We start from the raw sequence: 23,873 nt of genomic DNA, 5'->3' as shown, positions 1-23,873 counted from the left end.
TCTTTAGTTGATTGACCAGTCTCTATGAATTCATCCTTCCTCTAGTGAAAGATGCCTTCGTAGTCAGAGCCAGCTCCAGACATAACACATTACTTGTTTCTGGATTCCAGACCATTTCTTGTTTCCATGCCTTTGTACCTTCCATTCCTTCTATTTTTAATGTCATTTAGTAGTTAACGTGTTAATGATAAAGATTTTCTTTACAATGCAGCTTCCTTGTTAAAAAGGGGAAAAAAGAAAAGAAAGGGTGATCTTTTAGAGTTTTAGTTGTTTCTAAGTATTTTTTGTTATTCATTTGGTTAAATACACAGAACCAAAATTATATTCAGTCTTTTTTTTTTTTCATTTTTAAGTCATTGCAAAGAAAGCAGTAAAGTTATTGCTTCCTAAATAGTGCTAGGTTGGCTCTCCTGCCAGCATCAGGCCATCATTCCCTGTGATCCAGAGAAAGAAATTAAGGACTCAACAGAGGATTGCATCCGCTTAATCACCAAAGCACAAAATGGGTTGGGAAAGGAATAAGTGGTAGATTGAAATAGATTCTCAGTGGGTAAGGAAAACTATTTGAACCATACCCCAAGACCCCCAGGGTAGCAGCAGTTGTAGAAAATATATGTAAGACCTCTTTTAAAATGAGGTGCCTAGAAGGATTGTGGTCCAGCCAGGACTATCCATGCCTTCTCTTCCCTGAGCCTTTGGATAATTCTGGAGCTTGCATAAGAGCCTCGGTCACCTTTAACAGTTAGAGGGCAGTTATTACTTCAGAGCTGTTTAAGCAAAGGAAAGATTTCTCCAGCTGCATAGCATTTCCTGTTTGCAATGTCTGACTGCAGGGTATGTGGTCAAGTTAAGGATTTATTTTTAATTTTTCTTTTCTTCTTCCCCCTCAAATGAGAATAGCTAAGAAACATGCAGGTTGGATCTGAATTTATAGCTAACAAATTATGTCTCAAGTCGCCTTTGAAATACTGAAAAATGTAGAGAGCATGAGTATGTTCAACAGGCAATTGGCAGCCCCTGGATTATAGAATACGTCCTAACGACCTTATCTTTTTGCAGAATGGTAATCGTAATTGGAAAGGTTTAGCATTTGATCTGCCAGACATTCCCCTCCTGTCCTGACATGCTTCACTGGTAGTGGATATTGTGAGACCTTTCATGAAATGAAGTCTATCCACGTGGATAAGTGGGAGGTTTTCTTTTCCTCTTCTCTTATAAAAAGTTGTACATGTTTACTTATAAAATTGTAAGAAATATGGGAAAATTTCAATAAAATAAAAATGATTGTATAATCCTAGCTTTTGTTAATACTAATAATATACTGTCCTTTGGAATATACTGTTTTATAGATTTATACACAGAGAAACTGATAAAATTCAGAATTTTACAGATTCTAGAGTGGTGGCAGGGTGCACATGCCACATATTGTATAACATCCCTCCTCTGACCCCCTGTGACATTTCGGGCAGTTGCTCATAGTTAAACACAATCTGTTTTCTGCAACAAAACTTGTGAATATTTACCTGAAGTGAGATGAGGACTCTGAAGAGTCTCACCTCAATTCAGGCCAGTTTACTACCACGTGAATTCAAATTAGATCAGGTTTTGCTGCCAAATGAGTTTTAGAAAAAACAAACTTGGGGCACCTGGGTGGCTCAGTCAGTTAAGCATCCAATTCTTGGTTTGGGGTCAGGTCATAGTCTGGGGGTCATGAGTTCCAGCGCCACATTTCGGGGAGTCTGCTTGAGTTTCTCTCTCTCTCTCTCTCTCTCTCTCTCTCTCTTTCCTTGTCCTCTGCCTCTCCCCACTCATGCACATGCTCTCACTCTAAAATAAATCTTTAAATAAAGTTTTTTTAAATGAATAAAACTTATATGCATGCTTTGCAAACTTTATTTAAAGCCTGTTAGCTCTATAGGACTATACAAATAAAATTTCAAAATCACTCTAACAGACTACATAGTATACTTCATTGTATAACTAAGCTATAATCAATTCCCAGTATAGAATTCGAATTTTACATTCATTAGTACAGGGGCACCTTGTCATAAATACATCCAATATACAGAAATCCTATGGTATCCCTATGCCCAACTTAAAAATGGTTTATTTTTCTTTTGGATTTTTTTTTTCTTTTTAAGGATTTACATTATAAACAATGTCAATAGGAAGCTCAGATAAGAATTGAGGGGCACCTGGGTGGCTCAGTGGTTGAGTATCTGCCTTTGGTTCAGGTTGTGATCCCAAGGTCCTGGGATTGTATCCTGCATCAGGCTCCCTACATGGAGCCTGCTTCTCCTTCTGCCTGTGTCTTTGCCTCTCCCTCTGTGTCTCTCATGAATAAATAAATAAAATCTTAAAAAAAAAAAAAAAAAAAACAGGGTTGAATTTCCATCTTGTAACTTTTATATGCAATGAATAACATTTTTCATTTAAAATGTATGTGTTTGTGGTTGTCGGGTGTCATTCCACTTGAAACAGACTCAGAACAGCATCTCGATGCGAGCAGAGACTTAGGTTTTAGAGCTGTGGTTCTATGAGAAAGGAATGAAAAGAAGGGAGAAGGAAATGGGGGGGAAGGAGAAAGAAACTGGTCTCTTGTTAGAGAAGGTTTCCTTAGCCCTGGGAGAGGACTGAACCTGGAGGAAGCCTCAGATGGGCACTCAGATGGGGAATGCCTGGGATGTCCCTAACATTTGCATATCAGTATCTCAAAGATTGAGCTGGTCTCACCCTCAGAGACCTTCAGGCTAGTAAAGTTTTCCTTATTCTTATAGTTAAATGTTATGTATATAAATAATAATAATAGTGTATTTAGAGCGTGCTTACTTTACTCCAGGCACTGTGTTAATTAAGTACTTTATGTGGCTAGGATGTGGCTCCACATGATCAGGGGGTCTTTCCTCCTCGGGTCCCACGTCTGCCGAGAGGGATCTGCTCCCCACGCTGCAGTCCTGCAGAGACCAAGGCACCTGGAGGCTGCCCCGTGACCACAGGGTGTGCCATGGCACAGGAGAGACTACAGAATCATGTGAAGGCCCAACACTGCTTCCCCCGTACTAGTTCACCCCCTTAAACTGTGTTCTCAGCCCCGCTGGCAGGGGACAGGAAACAGAAGGGAGCAAACAGTATTTGGTGACGGTGTCTGTGTCAGCCTCATTGCTCCTGAGAGCAGCCCTACCGGGTAGCAGCCACACTCACCCTTATCGACCAGTAGAGAAAACAGAGGCACAGAGGACTAGGGTAGGCATCGCAGCTAGCATTCACACTGAGGTGATCTACTCCAGAGCCCGTGCACTCGACTGACTCAAGAATGTGGGCATCCTTTTATGGGCCTAATAGAAGGTTCACTTTTAATTTATTTAAGTAAAAAGTATTGATTTAAAGGACAGCAAGGGAGACTGTGGCCCAGGTGCTGTAGGAGTAAGGCAGACGCTGTTTTGAGATAACTACCAGCCTTCTGTGCTCGTGATCTTGGTCCCAGAAGCCCCTAGAGCTCCTTTTCCAGGCCCAAATCTGGAGGCCATTGTGAAAAGCAAATGCAGATATTTTCCTTTGTTCAGAGAATTCCGCCAAACTCAGCTTCACACACCTTTGATCACTGCCACCCTTCCTTGTTGCCCATTTCCCATCCTAGGCCTCACCTCTTACCTTGATCCTGCCGTTCCGTCCACCTGGCAGAGATTACCTGTTCTCTCTTGAACTGGATTTAGATTCCTCTGCAGGATGTTGCCTCTGAGTTTCTCCTCACCTCCGCTTCCCGTAGCTTTCGGATGAGATGACCCACTCCAGACCCAGAGTTTTGGGCAGGTACCGCCACCCAGCTAGAGCACCTTCTTCTGGGCTGATGTCAGCACCAGGGACACAGATTAGTGAGTGGAGTGTGGCTGGTGGCATATACAAGTCAGGTGGACCTTTTAAGCTACGTACACCTTATGCAGCCATGCGTGGTTGCCGTGCTAGGCCTAGTGCATCTGGCTCCCTCTGCCTGGGAACACGAATATCAGAATCTGAGGTGCCTTTCCCTCTGAGTTTTTCCCCGAAATTCTAACTCCATGCCACCTTTTTTGGTAATTGTTCCGGATTGAAAAGTACTACATATTGCTCTTGGGAATTTGCAGTGCCCTTTTGTGAATTAAAGGCTTGGAGACCTCCTATTATCAAAGAGATCTGTACAGTTCCATTTTTTTTAACCTATTTGACCACAGATATTCCTGTATAAGAAACATTAACTTCCCATGGAACCCCTTTGAGGCATGCTGATTTAGATGTTTTCTGGATCAGGTGATCCTCTTTCATGTGTTGTGTTTGTTTTAATTCTATCCCATTTTATATCTGCTCTTCTGGAATTTATTTCTTGTTTACATTTCAATATGTAATTTCTGGTTATTTAAGGTGGTTGCTTCTTTACACTTTGCTTCTTTCAGATTATGTCCTTTGGTGCCTTTTGGTACCTTTAGGTGAACCATGAAGAAACAGGCTGCTGATCCAGCCTTGAACTAGTAGCTTACATCTTCTGCTAGATATGAATAGGCCTTTTTATTGACTGGTTGCCCAGATGTGTTAAGCCATTGAAAGTTCTGAGGGCTAGCAGAAAGGCACGACTCTGAAGTCAGATAAAACTGAGTTCACGTTTCTGTTCCACCATTTCTCAAGCTGGGTCCCAATCATTTATTCAGTTACTCACTCATTTATTCACCTAGAAAATAAGAGTATCAAGAAAGGCTTCCCAGAAGAGACACCTTGAACTAAACCATAAATAATTAATAGATGTTTATAAAACTGTTCTCTTAGGCTTGCAGATGGGCTTTTCCTTAACTAGAAGCATTAAAGAGCATTAAGCATTGGTTGATACATTTGATAGTTAGAGAATGAGATAAAAGTCTATATTCCAGTGGTTTTGTTGTTTTGTTTTGTTTTTGCTCGTTTTAAAAGATTTTATTTATTTAGAGAGAGCATGAGTGGGGGTAGGAACAGAAGGAGAGAGAATCTGAAGCAGACTCCTGCTTGCTCTTGCTCGGAGCCTGAGGTGGGGCTCATTCTCTAGACCCCGGGATCATGACCTGAGCCAAAATCAAGAATTGGCTCAACCATCTGAGCTGCCCATGTGCCCCTGTTGTGTTTTGTTGTTTCATTGTTTTGTTTTCTTTTAAGTAAAGACTTTCTAAATTGTCTTGACTTAGCCAGCGTTTACTAAATATCCACCCTGTTCCGAACACTGTGCTGATCTTAGCTGTCACTTTCTGTTTAAGAGACTGTTTACACAGACTATATTTTAATAGTTTACACTAAAGCAGTACTTCATTTTATAGAAAAAGATGAACATGGGGATGCGCCCAGGTATTGTACACTTCCTATTTTTTGCTGCCTGCAAATAAAGAAAGTGTGTGTGTGTATGTGTGTGTCCTGGCAGCAGTTGGCATCACAGGCATAATATCCAAAAAAGATTCTTTCTCTGCAAGGCTGGCCTAGAAATATATCAACTGGTAGTGAATATTACAGCCACCATTGAAGCAAATTATTTGGATTGGTATTTTCAATGAGGATCAAGCTTTGCACGTGACAGTATCATAGCCAGTGAGGTTTATCTGAGGTGCGATTATTGCTAATTGAAGCATTTTCAGTGAGGATCAAATGTAGCACCAGATACAGAGCAAGCAGACAGAGTAGGGCGGTCCAGTCAAAGGGAGCAGCCCTTCTCTGCTTCCCTGCTCTCCCAACTTGGTTAAATGAAGACAGTGTCTTACAATGAAGCATTGCTGTGTCCTCCTGTTATGACATGTGGTGAGGCCTGAGTGCTTGCACTCATTTATTTTATATTTTTCAGTGTGTTAGGAAGGTGCTAAGTAAAAGTTTATTGTTGTCAAACATACAGTGTGTGATAAAGATGTTCGGTGAAGGCAAGGAAAATGGAATTTGATGTCACCTACAGTATGGTTTTGTTCTAGTTTAACCATAGCAAATTGCAGATGACATGCATGGAAATGAAATTAAAGGTCTGAAAGTTGATGGTGAACCAGTCAATCGATCGTTTCAAGCACAACAGAGAAATCCTTAGGGTCGAAATGTCTTTTTTTTTTCAGCAAAGGCCTAGCTGCCTGGGCCTTTTTTCCTTTTGCTTTCCCATTTATTTTGGGCTTAAAAGTCTTAGCTACTCCCCCTTTTCTTATAATTATCCTCAAATGGAATCAGATGCTGCACATAATGCAAGGGATAATAGTGCTTTCATTTTCATTCTTGATGTAGGAGATCTAACCTTTCATTTGCTTAAATTGAATTAGACAAAATATAATTGCATTATTTTACATTAAGGAATTCCCATATTCCTCACACCTACCCATTTTTCTCCATGAAACTTCCAGTAGAACTGTATTTTTTGCTTTAATTCAGTCTTGTCAGTTCCTGATGCCTGTAGCATAGTGGTATAATTTGAGCCCCCCTTTGTTATAGGTCTTCCTCCCCTACACCCAGAGCAGTCACTCCTGTGTATTTCCTGTGGTGATTACACCTTAGACTGCGCCTCCATTCTGTTTTCATGGTAATTATGCCTTAGACCTTGGACAACTGATTTCCATATTTTGACTGTAGATCTTACCTTCTCTAAAAGAACTTTGGTTTTCCTTCTACTTTGGACAGCCCTTAGTGTGAAGCAGTGGTACCATCATGCCTAGAAAGCTGTTTTCAGCGTGGTTGTTGGGTGCCCCTTCAGAGTGTCTGATTAATTCGAATTGAGATTTCATTTCTAACAAGTTCTGGGTGATGCAAACACCCAGTGGTTGGAAGACCAGACTTGGTAAGGGAAGGATGGTCATTCTGGACAGAGATACAGAATTCTAGTGTTGCAGAGAAGAAGCTGTCATTTTTCCTGCCAAATTCACTTCCTAATTCATTAGTTTTATTTTTATACCTACCCCCTGGCTTCTATGTTGTATTAAGAAGTCAAAAAACAAGTTAAATGAGAAATCGACTGCTGGTTGATTATATCGCCCTCTTGTGTTTCTGTGTCGTATTTCTTTATAATATTCTAAATACAAAAATACCAGTTCATTGTTGAAAAGCTTAGAACATACAGGGAAAAAAAACACTGAAATAAAAATCACAGTAGCCTTACAATCCACTGTGTATGTGTTGAGATAGAGCTATCTGTATCTTCTAACCTTTTACTTATTATAAATCTTTTTTTGTACGTGTGTTTATTTCCGTAACTTCTTAACCACATTGGTTTCATACTATAGTGCTATTTTATAACCTGATTTTTCATTTATTTATATATTTTGAAATTTTTTTCTGGTTTTGTAAAGCCCTGTAGCCTCAGACCTTTGCTTAGTTGGAAGCATACAGCCTCTTAAAGCATAGTTACTGTGGTTGAGATGAGGTTAGGAGCCTAGAGCCTCTCCCATGGTTAGTGACTGTCCCTCAGCAGGTCTGCAGAATCCCTCAGTGGTATCCACGACCCCGTTTCCAACAGCTCCATAGAATGTCCATCATTTATTCGCGCCAGGATTTATTTACCCAGTCTCCTACTTTCAACATCTCCATTATTGCCATGTTCTCACTGTTGAGAACAAGATTCGAGGGCATCATTTGAAATTTCTACATGTGCTGTGACAATGGATTATTTCAGTGTCAGCCTTCATTACTATGTGAATTCAGTTCATGTATTTATATTTCTCCTTCCTTCACTATAGTTTGAGTCAATCAGAAAATGGGAAGAAACTACCTGGAACCCAAGACCCTGGTAGTCCCATCTGTTCTTGCTCTGGTTAAAGAAGCTTACTTTTCTTGAGATATTTCAGACCTTTTCAAAAGGGTCTGTTTATATTGTGCCAGAAGTTTTATAGTAGACATTACAGACAATATAAAAAGATCTATATAAACTGACCCTTCTAACTCTTCTGCATCACTACAGAATTGTGTAGTTACTGTTTTTGTTACTTTGTTGGTGGTAGGGGGACAGTGCCATATCCTGCTTGTGAGATAGTGTGAGTATCTCTCTCTGGCTGCTCTCATTCAGTTGGTCTGGATTTTTTTCTAGTGCATTCAGTAGTATCTCTAACTCATTTTAAGCTACAGGAGTACTATAACCAGAAGGTATATTAGAGACCTTGTAGACCTCTTGTTTTATCAGTGGCAGAAACAAGAAGTGACTAGCCTATACCCACAGAGCCAGGTGGAGGCAGGTTCAAGTCTAGAACACCCTTCTTCCCCAGTTGTCAAACAAAGCCTGGTAGCTGCTGGATGGAAGGTACCCTTGGTCTGATCTATCACCCCCAGCCATACTCTCGAAGCAATCTTCTGCTCTTCTCCTAAATGTGTCCCTATGTCCCCACCTTCTAATCTGGAAGTACAGAGTGCTCCTGGAAGACCAAAATGGGTTCAGATTCTGTAACACTTCCGACCCTTGGAATAGCTTTCCCAGGCATGGAGAGGAATTCATTTGTTCAGCCATTTATTCAGTCAAAAACATTTTATTTAATGTGTCTGTGCTGGGACAGCTCAGCTGTTTAGCGCCACCTTTGGCCCAGGGCGTGATCCTGGAGACCCGTGATCGAGTCCCACATTAGGCTCCCTGCAAGGAACCTGCTTCTCCCTCTGCCTGTGTCTCTGCCTCTCTCTGTGTCTCTCGTGAATAAATAAATAAAAATAAAAATATATAGTGTGCCTGTGCTGTCCTAGGGGTTTGATGTAACATAGTGGTAGGCAAAACAGCCATAGCTCCTACCTTCAAGAGGCTTTGCTCTAGACACTAAAGAAACAATCAAGTGCCCGTAAAATGCACTGTTCTCTGAACGTGAGCCTATTCTGCCTAATTGAGACTAAAGGGAAATCAGGGAGGAGAGAGATGTGTAGAATGGGCTCAAGACCTCACTGAAGAGGAGGCATGGAGACTAGAGTAGGAGACTCTTTGTCCGTAGCCAAAGGAAGAGTGGTCCAGGCTAAGGGTAAAGCATGTGCATAGGGGGAGAGAGCTTAACTGATCAAGAACCAAAAGAAGGGTGGCATGATGGGCAGTGGGAATGGGTAGAGGGGCTTCAGACAGGTTGCCAGGGCCAGACTCCGCCTGGAGGTTGGATTTGAGTCTGGGTCCATAGGAAACCATTGATGGGTTCTGAGGAGTAGAATGATATGATCTGATAGTCACTTTAAAAGATCACTTGAATAGTAGGACTCAAAAAATGAGAATGGAGGGGATCCCTGGGTGGCGCAGCGGTTTAGCGCCTGCCTTTGGCCTAGGGTGTGATCCTGGAGTCCCGGGATCAAGTCCCACATCGGGCTCCCCGCTTGGAGCCTGCTTCTCCCTCCTCCTGTGTCTCTGCCTCTCTCTCTCTCTCTGTGTCTATCTCTATCATAAATAAATAAATCTTAAAAACAAAAAAGAAATGAGAATGGAGTCAGTAAAAATGTTAATTAAAAACCTAATCATCTGCATATTTGCTGTTTGACCTTGGGCAAGTTATTTAACCTCTCCGAGCCTGTTTCCTTGTTAATTGGGTGAGACCAAAAATCATCTTACTGAATTGTTGTGAGCAAAAACTTTAGGTAACATATGTTAAACACAGTACCATCTGTCACTTTAATAAATCTAATTCAGGCTGCTTTGCCTGGATTAGAGCATGGTATATAATAGGATGCATTACCTTACATTTCGTAGAGACTCTCTTGCAGAACGAACCAGGGAAACAACCATAAAACCTACCATTGGAGAGAATGTGGTGCAACATGAAGGACATTTGGGAGTCCTCCCGGCCTCCACCCCAGCCTCAAAAGATCTATTCTAGAATTTTAAACGCTATCATTGTATTTTTTCCCACTAATACCTCTGAACTTTTCAAGCGTGAGAAAGTAAACCTAGTTACATTTTTTAAGAGTCTGTTTTATGCAGGATTTCACATGCATAGCACCCAGTATCTGTACTGTAACACTTTTAAGCAGGTGCCCTTATTATCCCCACTATAAGCAAGGAGAGCGACTCTCTAAAAGGTTGAATGACTTGTCCAGGGACACACCTCATGAAGTATATGTCACCTGCTTGGCCATGTGAACACTGGGCACTCCAGTAACTGTGAAACGTCAGTTGTTACCGATGTGTGAGCAGTGAGTGAGGTGGGAACATGAACTCTCATCTGTGTTGGATTTGTAAGTGCCCTCAACCTGTGAGCAGTATTCTTTGTTTCCCCCTAATGCATATGCAACCAAATACAATAAGGCTTATTAGTTCAGTAGGTCAGTCAATGCTGATGAGAATTGTCCATTCATGTATGTAGTATATCATAGTCTTCAAAACATCGGTAAGAAGCATAGTCTTCTGCTAATTGGCAAGAAGATAGTGCTGTAGACAGTTCACTGACTTTGGAGGTAGCCCTGGTTTGTGGTTTGATCCCTCCACTTAACTATCTCAGTGTGTTTGAACACGTTACTTAATAACACATTGAGGGTTATCAGGAGCAGAGTGGGGTAGGGGCAGACAAACCCGTGGTCTGCTGCAAAGGGGGAACTTTGTTGGTATCCATTCTCCTTGATCCTAACACACCAGCCTGAGCTAGTGGAGGAAGGTGCCAGGACACCCATTTTAAAATCAGAAAGCCGAGTCAGTAAAGTTAATAGTTTGCCCAAAGTCACCCAGGCCGAGAGTGCTTAAGTGGCCACATGCTTCCTCTGGGCTTCTCAGCTCCCATTGAGAACTCTTCCCCTGTGTATCATCACACCCTGGAAATGGCCTGACCACAGGGTGCCCGTGAAGGAGTTAACACAGTAGACGGAATACCTAATTTATTCCAGGGAATCGTAGACTTAACTGCTGGGAGCTGGCTCATTATTTTAATTGGATTTTCCAATGTGTTGAGCAAGTCAGCACATTTGCATTAGCCTTACTTCTCAGCAAAACTTTCTGTCTGTAGAGAGGAAGGAGAGAAAACCAGTGGGCAATGGAGAAGGAATGTCAGAATTAATGCAGGATGACAAAGCAAGCAAATTCTGTCCTCGTTAATTGATACAGTGCCATGTGCACGTGGGCGTCGTGGGGCACCATTTGTAGAGAGCTGTGCTGCTCTCACCATGGGGAAGGGAAGGATGGGCTGCTGAGTCACTGCCCCCTCTACCTGTGCTTCTGGGGAGGTGGCTGGGGGCCTCACAGGCCCACAGGCAAGCCAGAAACAGCGTGGTGACCTGCAGCTGCTTTAAGACCTGGTCGGGGATCCCTGGGTGGCGCAGTGGTTTGGCACCTGCCTTTGGCCCAGGGCGCGATCCTGGAGACCCGGGATCGAGTCCCACGTCGGGCTCCCGGTGCATGGAGCCTGCTTCTCCCTCTGCCTGTGTCTCTGCCTCTCTCTCTCTCTCTGTGTGACTATCGTAAATAAATTAAAAAAAAAAAAAAAAAAGACCTGGTCGGTTAAGGGACAAAATAGATGAGATGCCTCCCCTTAATTAAGAAGCACACCTTTTAGGGACCCTGGGTGGCTCAGCGGTTGAGCATCTGCCTTTGGCTCAGGGCGTGATCCTGCAGTCCTGATTGGAGTTCCACATGGGGCACTCCCTCTGCCTGTGTCTCTGCCTCTCTCTCTCTCTGTATCTCTCATGAATAAATAAACAAAATCTTAAAAAAAAAAAAAAAAAAACATACCTTCTGGAGAGGAAAGACAGGTGGTATAAATCAGTAAAGAAATAGGATGATTTTGTTTTGTAGTAAAACTCTAAAGGGGTTAAAAAAAATCAGGGCAGATGCATAGAAGAAAGCTGTTCATGAAGTCCTCTCTAATGTCTGAGATGACGGGGCTGTTTGTATAATGTCTGGTGGTGTCTTAGCAGTTGTAAGGAACAAGTGGTTATTTTGATCAAAACCAGTATTAATTACAGTTTGTTTGCTTAAACAGGCCACTTCTGCATAATGAAAGGATAGACCTCAGCCTCCTGTCTTTATTCCAAATTTCTATTTGGGCTTGATGTATACCCTCACAGGGGATGTTTCCTCTTTGTGAGGAAGGAAACAGCAGCTTGTTTGGAAAACAGATATATTCACCACACTCAGACATCATTCCTGGAGGGCTGTTAATGCATTTGCTTAAGAAAATGGGAAAGAAGGTGCTTTTAGAAACCTGCCCTTTGGCCTCATGTTATCTTGACTCATGGGAAGAGCTGAGGTTAATTCAGCTTGATCATTAAAGGAAAGGAAATAGGTTGGAACTTGAGTAAATGGGGATGGATTAATCAATAGAATTTTAGTAAAATTAATGGGAAATAATGATATAATAGATTTGAGAGGCTTTTAAAAAAATCCACTGCAGATAATGAAGGTGATACAGGAAGTCTGTCCACTTGTTTTATTGCTGTGTTATGTCGGCCTCCTCTCGGTCACCCTGAAGACGCTTTTGCTACACATCAGTTTGCAAGCCTTGCTCAGGCCATGGGAAGGATTCCTGAAAGAACTGGAAAATAAAAAAGCAGGAGAATCACAGAATCCTACAACCATGAGGCCCTGTAGTCCATTGCTGTCACACGACAATTCCTTCAAATATCGGAGAAAATAGGTCTTCTCTTCATTGAGGGAAGGATATTTGGTTTGGTCCCTCAGTAAATATTTCTTAAAAGTTTCCTTTTCTTGAAATTAGTTTGTCTTCTCTTTGATTTCACTCCATATCTTCATAATAACTGGTAGTTATTATTCACTTTGTACTTAAAACAGTCTCCCTTGGGGGCACTCGGGTGCTCAGTGGGTTAAGCATCCAACTCCTGGTTTGGGCTCACATCGTGATCTCAGGCTCTTGAGATCGAATCCCACAGTGAGCTCCACACTCACCATGGGACGCGATGCTTGAGATTCTCTCTCTCTCTCTCTCTCTCTCTCTCTCTCTCTCCTTCTGCCCCTCCCCCGGCTCACGCTTTCTTGCTCTCTCTCAAATAAATCTTCAACAAAACCAGTCTCCTTTGCCAGTTTTTGCAACTTAACCTGCTTTTTCCTGGGAAATAAGGTGAACAAAGTTTAAGTTTCAATTTTTTTTTCCTGGGGCCTTGTCCTAGGCTCATCCCTGGGAAGATTCTAAATTCATAATACACGATATTTGGCCTTCTTGGTTTCTTATCAGCTCCCAAGAGTATGCGTGTGGATAACCACAGAGAAATTCTTCATTCTTGGGGTTTTCCAGCAGTGCAGCTACAGCCTACCACCCCCTGCCCCACGCCTGACCACAGCGGCGTCATTGAAAGCTTACAGCTTGTGTCTGTTGTGTGGTCAATACATGGCTTTTGAGGGACCTTTCCTTCCGAGCAACTCCCATATTCAGTACTAACCACAGAGTTTCATAATTCTTTCATTGTTGTTTTGCAACACAGCCTTCAGACCAACGTGGCAATAATATTAATGTATTTTTTTTCCCTGCTTCATTTCACAATCAATTTGAGGCATTGCTGAAAACCTTGATGTAGGACTAAGTTAAAAAATAGCCTATAATCACTAATGCCTCATTTTTTGTTTTAGAATTTTTCCCCTTTTTTGGACAAACAATACGGTACATGATACAAAAAATTTTTTTCATGCAGAAAGGTCCACAGTAAAAGGTCTTTCCCCTTCCCGACCTTACACATCCAGTCTCTATCTCTGCAGGGAACCAGTACCAGCAGCTTACTCTCTTGTCATTTCAGAGATAATTTAAACATAAACCAGTTTTCTTGGCTCTTTTTCTTTTTCTTTAAGTTTTATTTACTTAATAAGTTTAATCTCTGCACCCAGCATGGGGCTTGAACTCACAACTCTGAGATCCAGAGTCATATGTTCCACCCACTGAGTCAGCCAGGTGTCCATGTTCTTTTTTACACAAAACTTTGTATGCTATGAATGCTGTTTTACACTTAGCTTTTATCACATAACAATTGGGATCCCTGGGTGGCGCAGCGGTTTAGCGCCTGCCTTTGGCCCAGGGCGCGATCCTGGAGACCCGGGATCAAATCCCACATCGGGCTCCCAGTGCATGGAGCCTGTTTCTCCCTCTTCCTGTGTCTCTGCCTCTCTCTCTCTCTCTCTCTCTCGCTCTCTCTCTCTGTGACTACCATAAATAAATAAAAATTAAAAAAAAATTTATCACATAACAATTTATCTCGGAGATATTTCCAGAGTTGGATATAAAGAACTTTCTCATCTTTATGGCTATTGTTTAAAGCTTCCATAATTTATTTAACTAGTTCCCTGTTGATAAGCACTAAGCTTTGCCTCAGTATAAATGGTTAGGGATGGTAAATGTTTTGAAGAAAATAACAAGGATATCTACAAACCAAGAAAAGGTAGATGCTGCCTAGCTAGTGGGGGACACGGATGCCCCTGTGTCACCACCATCCACACACACCCCTAGTGGTGCCTGGGTGGCTCATTGGGGTAAGTGTCCGGCTCTTGATTTCAGCTCAGGGTTGTGAGATGGAGCCCCATCTTGGGCTCTGTGCACAGTGGGGAGTCTGCCTGAGATTCTCTCTCCCTCCCCCTGCTCTCTCTCTCTAAAATAACTAGGCCTTTAAAAAGAACTTTAAAAAATAAACAGTCCTACAGAGAAGAACCTTGTAGTCACGTGATGCTGTATTTCCTTCATTCTACAAATACTTCTTAAGCACTTACTCTGTGCTAAGCAGTGTTCTAAATTCTGGAAATATGACAGTGAACATACAGACCCTACTATCAGAGGACTTGCGTTCAAAAGGAGAATACACAATGAAACAAATATATGTGTAAATGGTGAGGGATGGTAAATGTTTTGAAGAAAATAACAAGGATATCTGCAAACCAAGGAACTGCCTAACTAGTGGAGGGCACGGATGCCCCTGTGTCACTTACCACCATCCACACAAACCCCTGGAACCCGCAGGATAGTGGGGTGCAGGAGGCTTGTATTTCAGGAATGAGCTTGCTGAGGATTCAGAGCAAAATACTATTGCAGCTATTCATCTGTGGCAGAGAGTGAGTGCTGTTAATCTTTATTTTTCCCATCTCACACCCAAGGCCATTATTTGTTTTATAACTTTATTTTTCTTTATTATTATCTGCAGACTGCCCCACCCCATCCCAGGGAGCCTTTTAAAGTAATTTTTTTAAGATTTTATTTTTAAGTAATCTCTCTACCCGATGTGGGGCTCAAACTCACAACCCTGAGATCAAGAGTGCCACACTCTACTGACTGAGCCAGCCAGGTGCCTCTTCTATTTTTTGACTAATCGCTTCTCCCGTGAGGTTTTAATAGTACAGATACACTCTACATCAAGTTTATGTACTCTGGCCCTTTGGAGAGCCACGGCCATTATTATATCTAACATATTTTTCACCCCACTTCCCAGGAATCAATGCCCTTGACCTCACAGCACGCAGACTCTGAATCTGTGGCTCTCTCGCCGTTGGCACCTGCCACCCAGGCAGATTCCTCTAGAATTGCATAGATGGAATTGTCTTGGTTATTCAGAATCTCTTTGTCTTTGAAAGAAGAGTGAGTTAGTTTTTGATACAAGCCCCCTAGTGGTGTGTGCCCTGGACAACTTCTCTTGTGTTCATTGGTGGCCGAGGAGGGCAGAGGTAGAATGGCCAGCTTCAGGAAGCCCAGCATGAGAACAGTAGGCAGGAGTTGGTCGAAGGTGTCCCTGTCCTCTCCACATTGCCTTATTCTTATCTTACCTCTTATTTAACATCGTTTGGACTTTAAAAATAAACGTGTATTTAGCACTTCCCAGGTGTCTGGGAACAAGCTAGCGCTTGTCAGGTATATTAACTAACCCCTTCACAGCAGCCATCTGCAGTAGGTTATAGCATCCTCGAGTTACAGATGTGGTACAGTGGGTCCTGCACAAAGCCTGCAAGTGTCAGCCTTGATCCTTCCACCTCTGTACAGCACATGTAGTACCAAGAGTTGGTTGCGTGCTCTGACCTCCTCTGTCACTGTGATGTGAGTCCTCTCAAGACAGGTGTGGTGTTTTATTCACCTTTGCCCAGCTGGCTGCTAGCATGGTAGGTGTCACAAAACAGGTACTCCATAAATGATCGATGAAAGGATGGCTGGCTGGCTGGTGGCCGGACTAATGAGTACATTCCTACACAAGGGTAAAATTATTTCCCGAATGAGGCGCCGTGCCCACTGACCTCATCAGCTATAACCTGGTTCTACAGGTCCCCCCCTGCGATCTTGATCCTACAGAACTGAACCTGGTTTCCCCAAAGTGTCTGGAGTCTCCTTCACTCTTTAGGACTATGTCATAAAGTGTTTTAGGTCCTTGTTTTGCTCACTTTTTCCTTACTTGACCATCCCTCCCTTGGTTTCCGTGCCACTCTTCTCTCTAGCTGAATGCCAGATTCATCACCCTCTCCTCTGCAGATCCCTTTTTGTACTATCTTAAAACCAAGGACACGCAGGCCACTGCCTTGCAACACTGAAAAACCTGCACCCTTGCTCTACATTGTGCTTCCTGAATATCTTGTCTTTTTAATTGATCTAGGCACAGCAAGTAGGACAGTCGAGGTCCCTGCCCTTGTTGAGGTTCTGTTCTGGTGGGGGACAGAGAGTATACATATAAGCCGGGTAATTTCAAATAGTGACAGATGCCGTAGAAGCATATGAATAAGCCAGTAGTGTGGCTCCCTCCTTCCTCTGAGGCAGTTGAAGAAATGTCAAATTAAGGTCAGCCACATTAGTTGGGGAGCAGTGACAGGTCTACAGATGACAGGTGCACGCATGCTGCTGCGTGGTCATTCAGAGTACAGGCATCTCTGCCCGCATGCTGGACACGATGCTGGTCTTACTGCCCACCTCAGGGCAGCCCTCAGGGCCACGGAGATGGTGCACGAGAGCCCCTTACACAGAGCCTGCCATGTGTAAGACGCTCAGTCAACAGTAACGGATTTTATTATTCTATATGAATTTCTCTCTAACCATCTCCCCTCTTTGCTTTGTTTTCCAGCTCCAGGGTCTGAGCCACAATGTGATCTTCACCTTGGACTCCTTGTTAAAAGGAGACCTGAAGGGAGTCAAAGGAGTAAGTGTTCAGGAATTTGATTTTCACATTAATTGGAAAGGATTGATTTTTTTTTCTTTTAAGATCATAGTGGTACTTGTATTTGAAAGGTACTCGGAACATTTTTAGCATTAAAAAAGTACTTGGAAAACAATCATTGTGAAAGAGGCGCCACTTCACATAGTGTTATTGACGGAGAAATAAGATGAGGCACTTTCCAGAATCTTGGGGAGAGCCTCCGTGGGTGCAAGCAGTCTGCGCTGAGTCTTGGCCACGCTACCAGCAATCCCGGGGCCCAGTCCCTTGGAGCCGCTGGGTCCTGCTTCACGGGCATCGCCCAGAAGCTCACCCTTCCTGCCTACACAGGCTTCTCATGGGTGATCCTGCTGTGCCGTGCATGAGAGTGTCTGTGCCAAGCTTCCCATGTCCTATAAAGGAAAGCGCTTCTGCTGAGATATTATTTCAGGATTATTTATTTGCCTTTGAGCAAAAATAAATTCGATCTCAGTTTCATTTTCTCTTTCCTAAGGATCTCAAGAAGCCATTTGACAAAGCTTGGAAAGATTATGAGACAAAGTTGTAAGTAGTTTTCTGTTTGTTTTTTATAGTGTTCACTTTCTTAAGACAAAGTTAACTGGAAGAGCCCTCCCTTCTGAACGACTTGTGTAGTACATCCGTGGAAGGGCTGAGGGTTTGGGTGTGCCGACCTAATTACAAGTGGCTCATCTCCTGTCTCATTGTCTGGAGTGAGGTGTGCTGTCACTGCCGAGGGTTTCAGCACTCATGGCTGCTGGTACGAGCTATCAGGCTGTGATCTGACTGTTGCAACTTTTCTTTAATTATAGTTAGCACATAACTCTAGACTATTGACATTCCCACATAGCACTTAGGAAATAATAATAGCTAGTGTTGATGACATCCTTCTACCTGCCAGGGCCTGCACGCAGTGTTCTACATGCGTGACCTCCTCACGGTGACCTCACTGTCTGTGTCTGGTTTGAGGAACTGAAGCCCAGAGAGGCTGAGGGGATTGCACAGGGTCGTAGGGCTAGGTGGTGTCATGCTGGCCTTCACCAGAGCTGGAGCAGTGCCTGGTGGGATTTTTGTGGGGATTGTGGAGATGATGCACGTGAGATGCATGATATGGGCCTGGCTAGTCTTCATACTGTACGAATCATGCTACCTTCCTGTGTTGTTGTTTTTTTTAAAGACTGTGTTTATTTATTAGCACAAGTGGAAGGTAGGGGCAGAGGGAGAGGGAAAAGCAGACTCCCCACTGAGCAGGGACCACCCCTGCAGTGTCCTCCCCCTATGCAAGGCTTGATCCCAGGACCTCAAGATCATAACCTGAGCCTAACCCAGCTGCTTCACTGACTGAGCCACCCAGGCACCCCTCCCTTCCTTCATTATTATTGCTTGGAGACATCTGTATCACCATGAGGTAGGGTGGGAGGAGAAATATATTTTAAAGCATTTAATGAAAAGCTTGGCTGTGAACTCAGATAGCTATAAACATAAGAGAATAAAAGTCATTTCCATCGACAGCAATAACAGCAGAAGGAAAACACAAAAGAAAAACAGATTCAAGATTAAATTTGGTTTTTGGCAAACTACTTCTGTAAATGCTTATGTGAGAAGTGCATTGCTGCAGACTTGTTGCCTTAGGAATACTTTTATACACTGATCAGTTATAAATGCAGCTGAGAAGAAAAAAGGTTCTTTTTTTTTTTTTTTTTTAGGAAAAAAGCTCTTAAAAATGGCCAGTGATGTAAATGAATACCGTGAGCCAGCCTGTCTTCTGTATGAAAGAGGATCATGAATGCTCATGCTTGTGATCTTAGTACTGCCCTGTCCAGAGGCAGCTGTGTGTGCTGGGCTTGGGTTGGAACTGAGTACATACTAAAGGGGCTGGAGTCCACAAAAGGGAGAGAGAACCCTTTGCTCTAGACTTGTGGAATAGATCTCTTTTGTAGGACATGGAAAGGACAGAACAAGATATAATATGTGCTTTGTCCACTAAAGTACTACCCATATTGGATGATATAACTGTATTTTTATGCAAATCTTTGTGTTGGGGTAAGACTTTAAAGTACCTGGTGGTCGGTATTATGAATATCATGGAATATAAGCCATTCTCGGACGATCCAGATGCCCTTCCCTCAACTGTATTTGAACTTGTCCGGCCGTTCACTATTCTGAATTGTCCTCCAGCATCTGATCTTGGTGAGTGCAGTGACCACATCGTTTGGTGCTAATCTCCCACAGCCTAGCAGAACCTTGGACACACCACTAGTGCATAGGGAACAGTTACTGAAAGGATGAAAGAGTTATTTGCATCTGGAAATGTATACCAGGAATCATGTTGTTAAGTGGGTCCTGATACTCGTATTTCACCAGAAAGATTTTTCTTTTTCTTTTTTAATAAATCCCTGGCATCAAATTATTTTCCTAAGATAGGCTTCTTCCTCACTAGCTGTAATGGTACAGGAAGTTTAAAAAAAAAAAAACCACAAATATTTGATTACTTGATGTGATGGGACTCATTTGATTATGAATTACAGAAAACAAACAACATAGAAAAAAAAAAGTTAATTTGTTAGCTGCAAGAACCAAGGGGGATGTTCTGTGGTCTTCGGTTAGAACCCAGGAGGCAGTGAGCCCTAATGGTTTCGTGGAGAATCAGAGACTGTGGGAGAATCTGGGTGGTGCCACTTACCCAGTTTTGTGACTTTGAGCCGAGATACTTCAATGGTCCTCACTTACAGCTTGTATTGTTGTAAAACAATAGAAAAATCACCTACGTCTCAAGGCTTCTGAGGACAAGATAACATAGTATGTTGAAGCACTGCTATTGCTGTCGGGTATACAGTTGGCACTCAATCAGTAGTTTCTAGCAAGTCTTTTAATGATCAAATAATATTTAGTCAAAAACAATAACCAGAGAGGAAAAACTAAAACAAGATGAAATCAGAGAGGGAAACAAACCGTAAGAGACTCTTAACTCTAGGAAACAAACTGAGAGTCACTGGAGGGGAGAGGGTGGGAGGGATGGGGTAACTGGAGGATGGGCATGAAGGGCAGAGCACGTGATGTGGTGAGCACTAGGTGTTATATAAGACTGATGAATCACTGTTCTCTACCACTGAAACCAATAATATATGCTAATTAATTGAATTTAAGTTAAAAAAAAAAACTAAGCCCATACATAAAACATTAAACAGTACTTGTGTCTGTTAAGACTTACTCTATATAAAATAGAAAAGCCCCAATAATTGGCTTTGACAAGAGTTTCTCAGAGGATGTAAAGCATCTAGGGCACAGCAGGTGCCCGTCACAGCACTCGTCACATGCTGTTCAGATGTCTGTCCTGTCCCCCAGAATCTGAGCTCAGGGAATTTGTGCTGCCTCGATAATTCAGGTTTCTTTTCCTAATGAGCAACAGGAGAGGGAATCTTATGCAGGCAGTAGGCCTGCTTCTCAGGAAAGACACAGCAGTCCTCAGCCCACCCCTCCCGTCCTTCTCCACCTCTCTTGTCCCCACTGCTACCTCTCCCCAGTTGGTTTGTCCCAATGGTCTTCCGTGTTCTCTTGCCATTCCTTCCTGGTTCACCCGATGTGCTGTTACAGCAGGTGAGGGGTGAACTCTCGTGCACAGTCACCCCCATCCCTTCCCACCCCTACCCTGTTCAGCCAGTGTGGTTAATACAACAATCTATGGATAAATCAGTTGTCAGTGTTTCAACGTCCGTGAGTGCAAATCTCCAGTGTCAGTCCAGTGGTGTGTCATATAATGGGATTTCCATTCTTACAGCACCATTTTGTGCTTTTCTTAAATAAGTATTTCATTTGCCTACTTCTGTTTGAGTGTTTTGTAAACTTTTGTTATCTCTTCGGATGTCCAAAACCTATTAATAATGTTTCTGTTTAGAAAATACACTGTAGGGGATCCCTGGGTGGCTCAGCGGTTTAGCATCTGCCTTTGGCCCGGGGTGTGATCCTGGAGTCTTGGGGTTGAGTCCCACATCACGCTTCCTGCATGGAGCCTGCTTCTCCCTCTGCCTGTGTCTCTGCCTCTTTCTCTCTGTGGGTCTCTCATGAATAAATAAATATAAATAAACAAAATCTTCAAAAGAAAACACACTGTATACATTGTAACAATGATTATATATGTATTTGCCTTAGGTTCTCTGTCAGTTCCTTCCTTTCTGTCCTGGAGAATCCTTCCAGAGCTCTTTAGAGCAGCCGTTGTCCTGGGCTGCCCCTTCGTGGTAGCTCTCCTGGTTCCTCTTTCCTGGCATAGTCCCATATTTGGCTGGCACACTACTGCCAGTCGTTTCCAGGGAACAGCTCTAAAGGAGGGAAGTTTTTCAGATTTTGGCATGTCCAGAAATATCTTCATTCTGCCATCACACAGAACGAGAGTTTGGCTGAATGTAAAATCCTAATTTTATAACCATATTCACTTGAGATATTGAAGGCATTGCTACACGGTTTTCCTCTTACCAGTGTTCCTAATGAAAAAATCTGATGCGTCTTTGATTCCCATTTCTTTGTATGTGGCATGGATTTGGGGAAGTGGGGTTTGTTTATCTTCAAGTAGAAAATACTTGTCTTTTGGGGCACCTGAGTGGCTCAGTCAGTTAAGCATCTGACTTTTGATTGTGGCTCAGGTCATGATCTCAGGTCCTGGGATCAAGCCCCACGTCAGGCTCCATGCTCAGCGGGGAGTCTGCTTAAGGCTTCTCCCTCTCCCTCTGCCCTTTCCCCTGCTCGGGTTCTCTCTCTCTCTCTCAGATAAATACATCTTTGAAAAGAAAAATCTTAGACTTTTTTTTTTTTTTTTTCAAACGTTCTGCAGAGTCTCTTCATGTGCCATGGTGTATGCATTGACCTCTTTGCAATTTTTTAGTTCTTAAGTTCTGGAAATGTTTCTTCTTATTCCTCCCATGTGTCCATGTGTTGCTGTTGTTGTTTTCTGTTTATTCTCCTAAAATGCCTCACCGTATCGTGTTGGAGTCACTAGGTGATTCTTATCATTTCCCTCTTTTTCCTGTCCTATTTGTCTGTTACGTTTTAGATTATTTTCAGCCTTTTATTCCCACTGTTTGTCAACTTTTTTTATTTTAGCTGCCGTATTTTAGATTTCCAAAGCCGTTTTTCTCAAGTCATTGGGAGTTTTTGGTGGTCTCTTTATATTTTCTTGTTGTTTCATAGGTATAGTATTTAGCTCCCTGAAGATTTGATTATATTTTATAAAACATTTTCTCTCCTACTGCATCTGTTTCCCCCACTCCCATCCCCAACTTGTTATTTTGATCTCTTGCTTTCATTTTGGAGCCCTTCCTCAATTATCTTACCATCCTTCACTGCCCATTCATATTTCAGAGCAAAGCACCAAAAATTGATGGAAAGCTCATCTGTGTTAGCAGCGCTTGTCAAGAATGCAAGGTTTTAGGTTTTAGGATGTAAAGACAGTGCCTTTCTTTTCTTTTCTTTTTTTTTTTTTTTTTTTGCCCCAAGCAGACTCCCCAGTGAGTGTGGATTCCCAACATGAGGCTCAATCCCACAACCCTGAGTTCATGACCTAAGCCAAAATCAAGAGTCAGATGCCACCTAGGTACTCCAAGACAGCTTTTTTATCAGGAGTATTGTAAATGTCAGTATCCAGAGGTGTGTCCTCTGGCACGATTCAGCTCCCTCAGTCCATGTCTAGTGATCATGTATGATGGTATTCTGGAAGCAACAAGGGCCATGGAGTCAGGGAGCCCTGTTGTTTGTACACACTTTCTCTTTTTCTCTCTGTACACCTGCTCTTCCAAATATTTGATGAATTCTCTCATCCTTTTTTGTCTTCAGTTCTTGTCTTTGTGAGATTATATTTTTTTATAAGTTTAATGTCATCTTAGTGCAATTATGGAAGGAAGAAGAAATGAAGACATGTGGTCAAGTTATGACTCTAACCCAGAAGTTTATTCTTATGGCGTAATGCCTGCTTCTTATATTTCTTTTCAAATGTCTTTAGCTTCCTGCTTCTCTTCCCACCCACACCAGTAGAGAGAGCTGAGGCTTGTTCTCTATCTGCTTTCACGCCTGCTTGGTGGCCAACATGGCGTGGTAAGATACGGCATTATGGCGTCAGAGGAATCCCAACCAGACCTGTAGTAGATTTTCCAGTGGGTTGATTTTCTACCATTGTTTGTATATAGACAAGGATATTGGCTTTCCTTGGGGTCTGATTTCCCACCACCACAATTTAAGAGAAGATTTGAAGGCTAAATCAGTTTGTCTTTGCATTCACAACTAAAATCTACATTGACAATCTACAATGTCTTTCTGACATTGGAAGTCTGTTTTCAAGTTAGATGGATTTTCGGAAAGAGGGTTGTAATTGTGGTGTTACTGTACCATCTCTCATAGCCAAGCATTAGCCTCAGGCAGTGTTGGTTTAATATGGGCCCTCCTTCTTACTCATGTGCTTCCCTCTTGGCCCTTCCCCACTGAAGAACATTTGTATAGGATTCCAAGTTATAGACCAGGATTTCTCCCATCCTTATTTCATAGAATCCAATTCCAGGTGGTTGAATGATTAAAACGTGTTATGGGGATATGGCAATGGCCCAGGCTTAGAGGAATATTGAAAATTACCTTTGACTACTTTTTGTATGCGTTCTTTATGCCCTTTGATTGTCTTGAAATAATTCTCAGACTCGTAATTTGTTGGTAATCAAGATATGCTTCAAGTCTTTTTCATCATAAAGTACTTTACCCAAGAAAAAGTCAACTGTCAAAATTTTATCATGCCAACCAAAATATGAGGGAATTTATAAGAATTGATCCATGTGGGGGTGCCTGGGTGGCACAGTCAGGTAAGCATCTAATTCTTGGTTTCTGCTCAGCTCATG

At 42.5% G+C, this 23,873-nt stretch overlaps 1 protein-coding gene across 2 annotated transcripts in view; it reads left to right on the top strand.

Moving 5' to 3' along the window:
- Nucleotides 1-23,873, top strand: part of ASAP1 (ArfGAP with SH3 domain, ankyrin repeat and PH domain 1) — a 356,668-nt gene that overhangs the window by 232,894 nt on the left and 99,901 nt on the right. For both annotated transcript variants that reach the window (XM_077847265.1, XM_077847264.1), the window contains exons 6-7: nt 16,918-16,992; nt 17,501-17,550. In XM_077847265.1, coding sequence (XP_077703391.1) covers nt 16,918-16,992; nt 17,501-17,550 — 125 coding nt within the window. The remainder of the gene's footprint in view (nt 1-16,917; nt 16,993-17,500; nt 17,551-23,873) is intronic.

This window comes from Canis aureus, chromosome 14 (genome assembly GCF_053574225.1).
Source record: "Canis aureus isolate CA01 chromosome 14, VMU_Caureus_v.1.0, whole genome shotgun sequence".
In the NCBI taxonomy this organism is placed as follows: Eukaryota; Metazoa; Chordata; class Mammalia; order Carnivora; family Canidae; genus Canis; species Canis aureus.
Note: the sequence above shows the minus strand (reverse complement) of the source record. Positions and strands in the feature narration are given on the sequence as shown.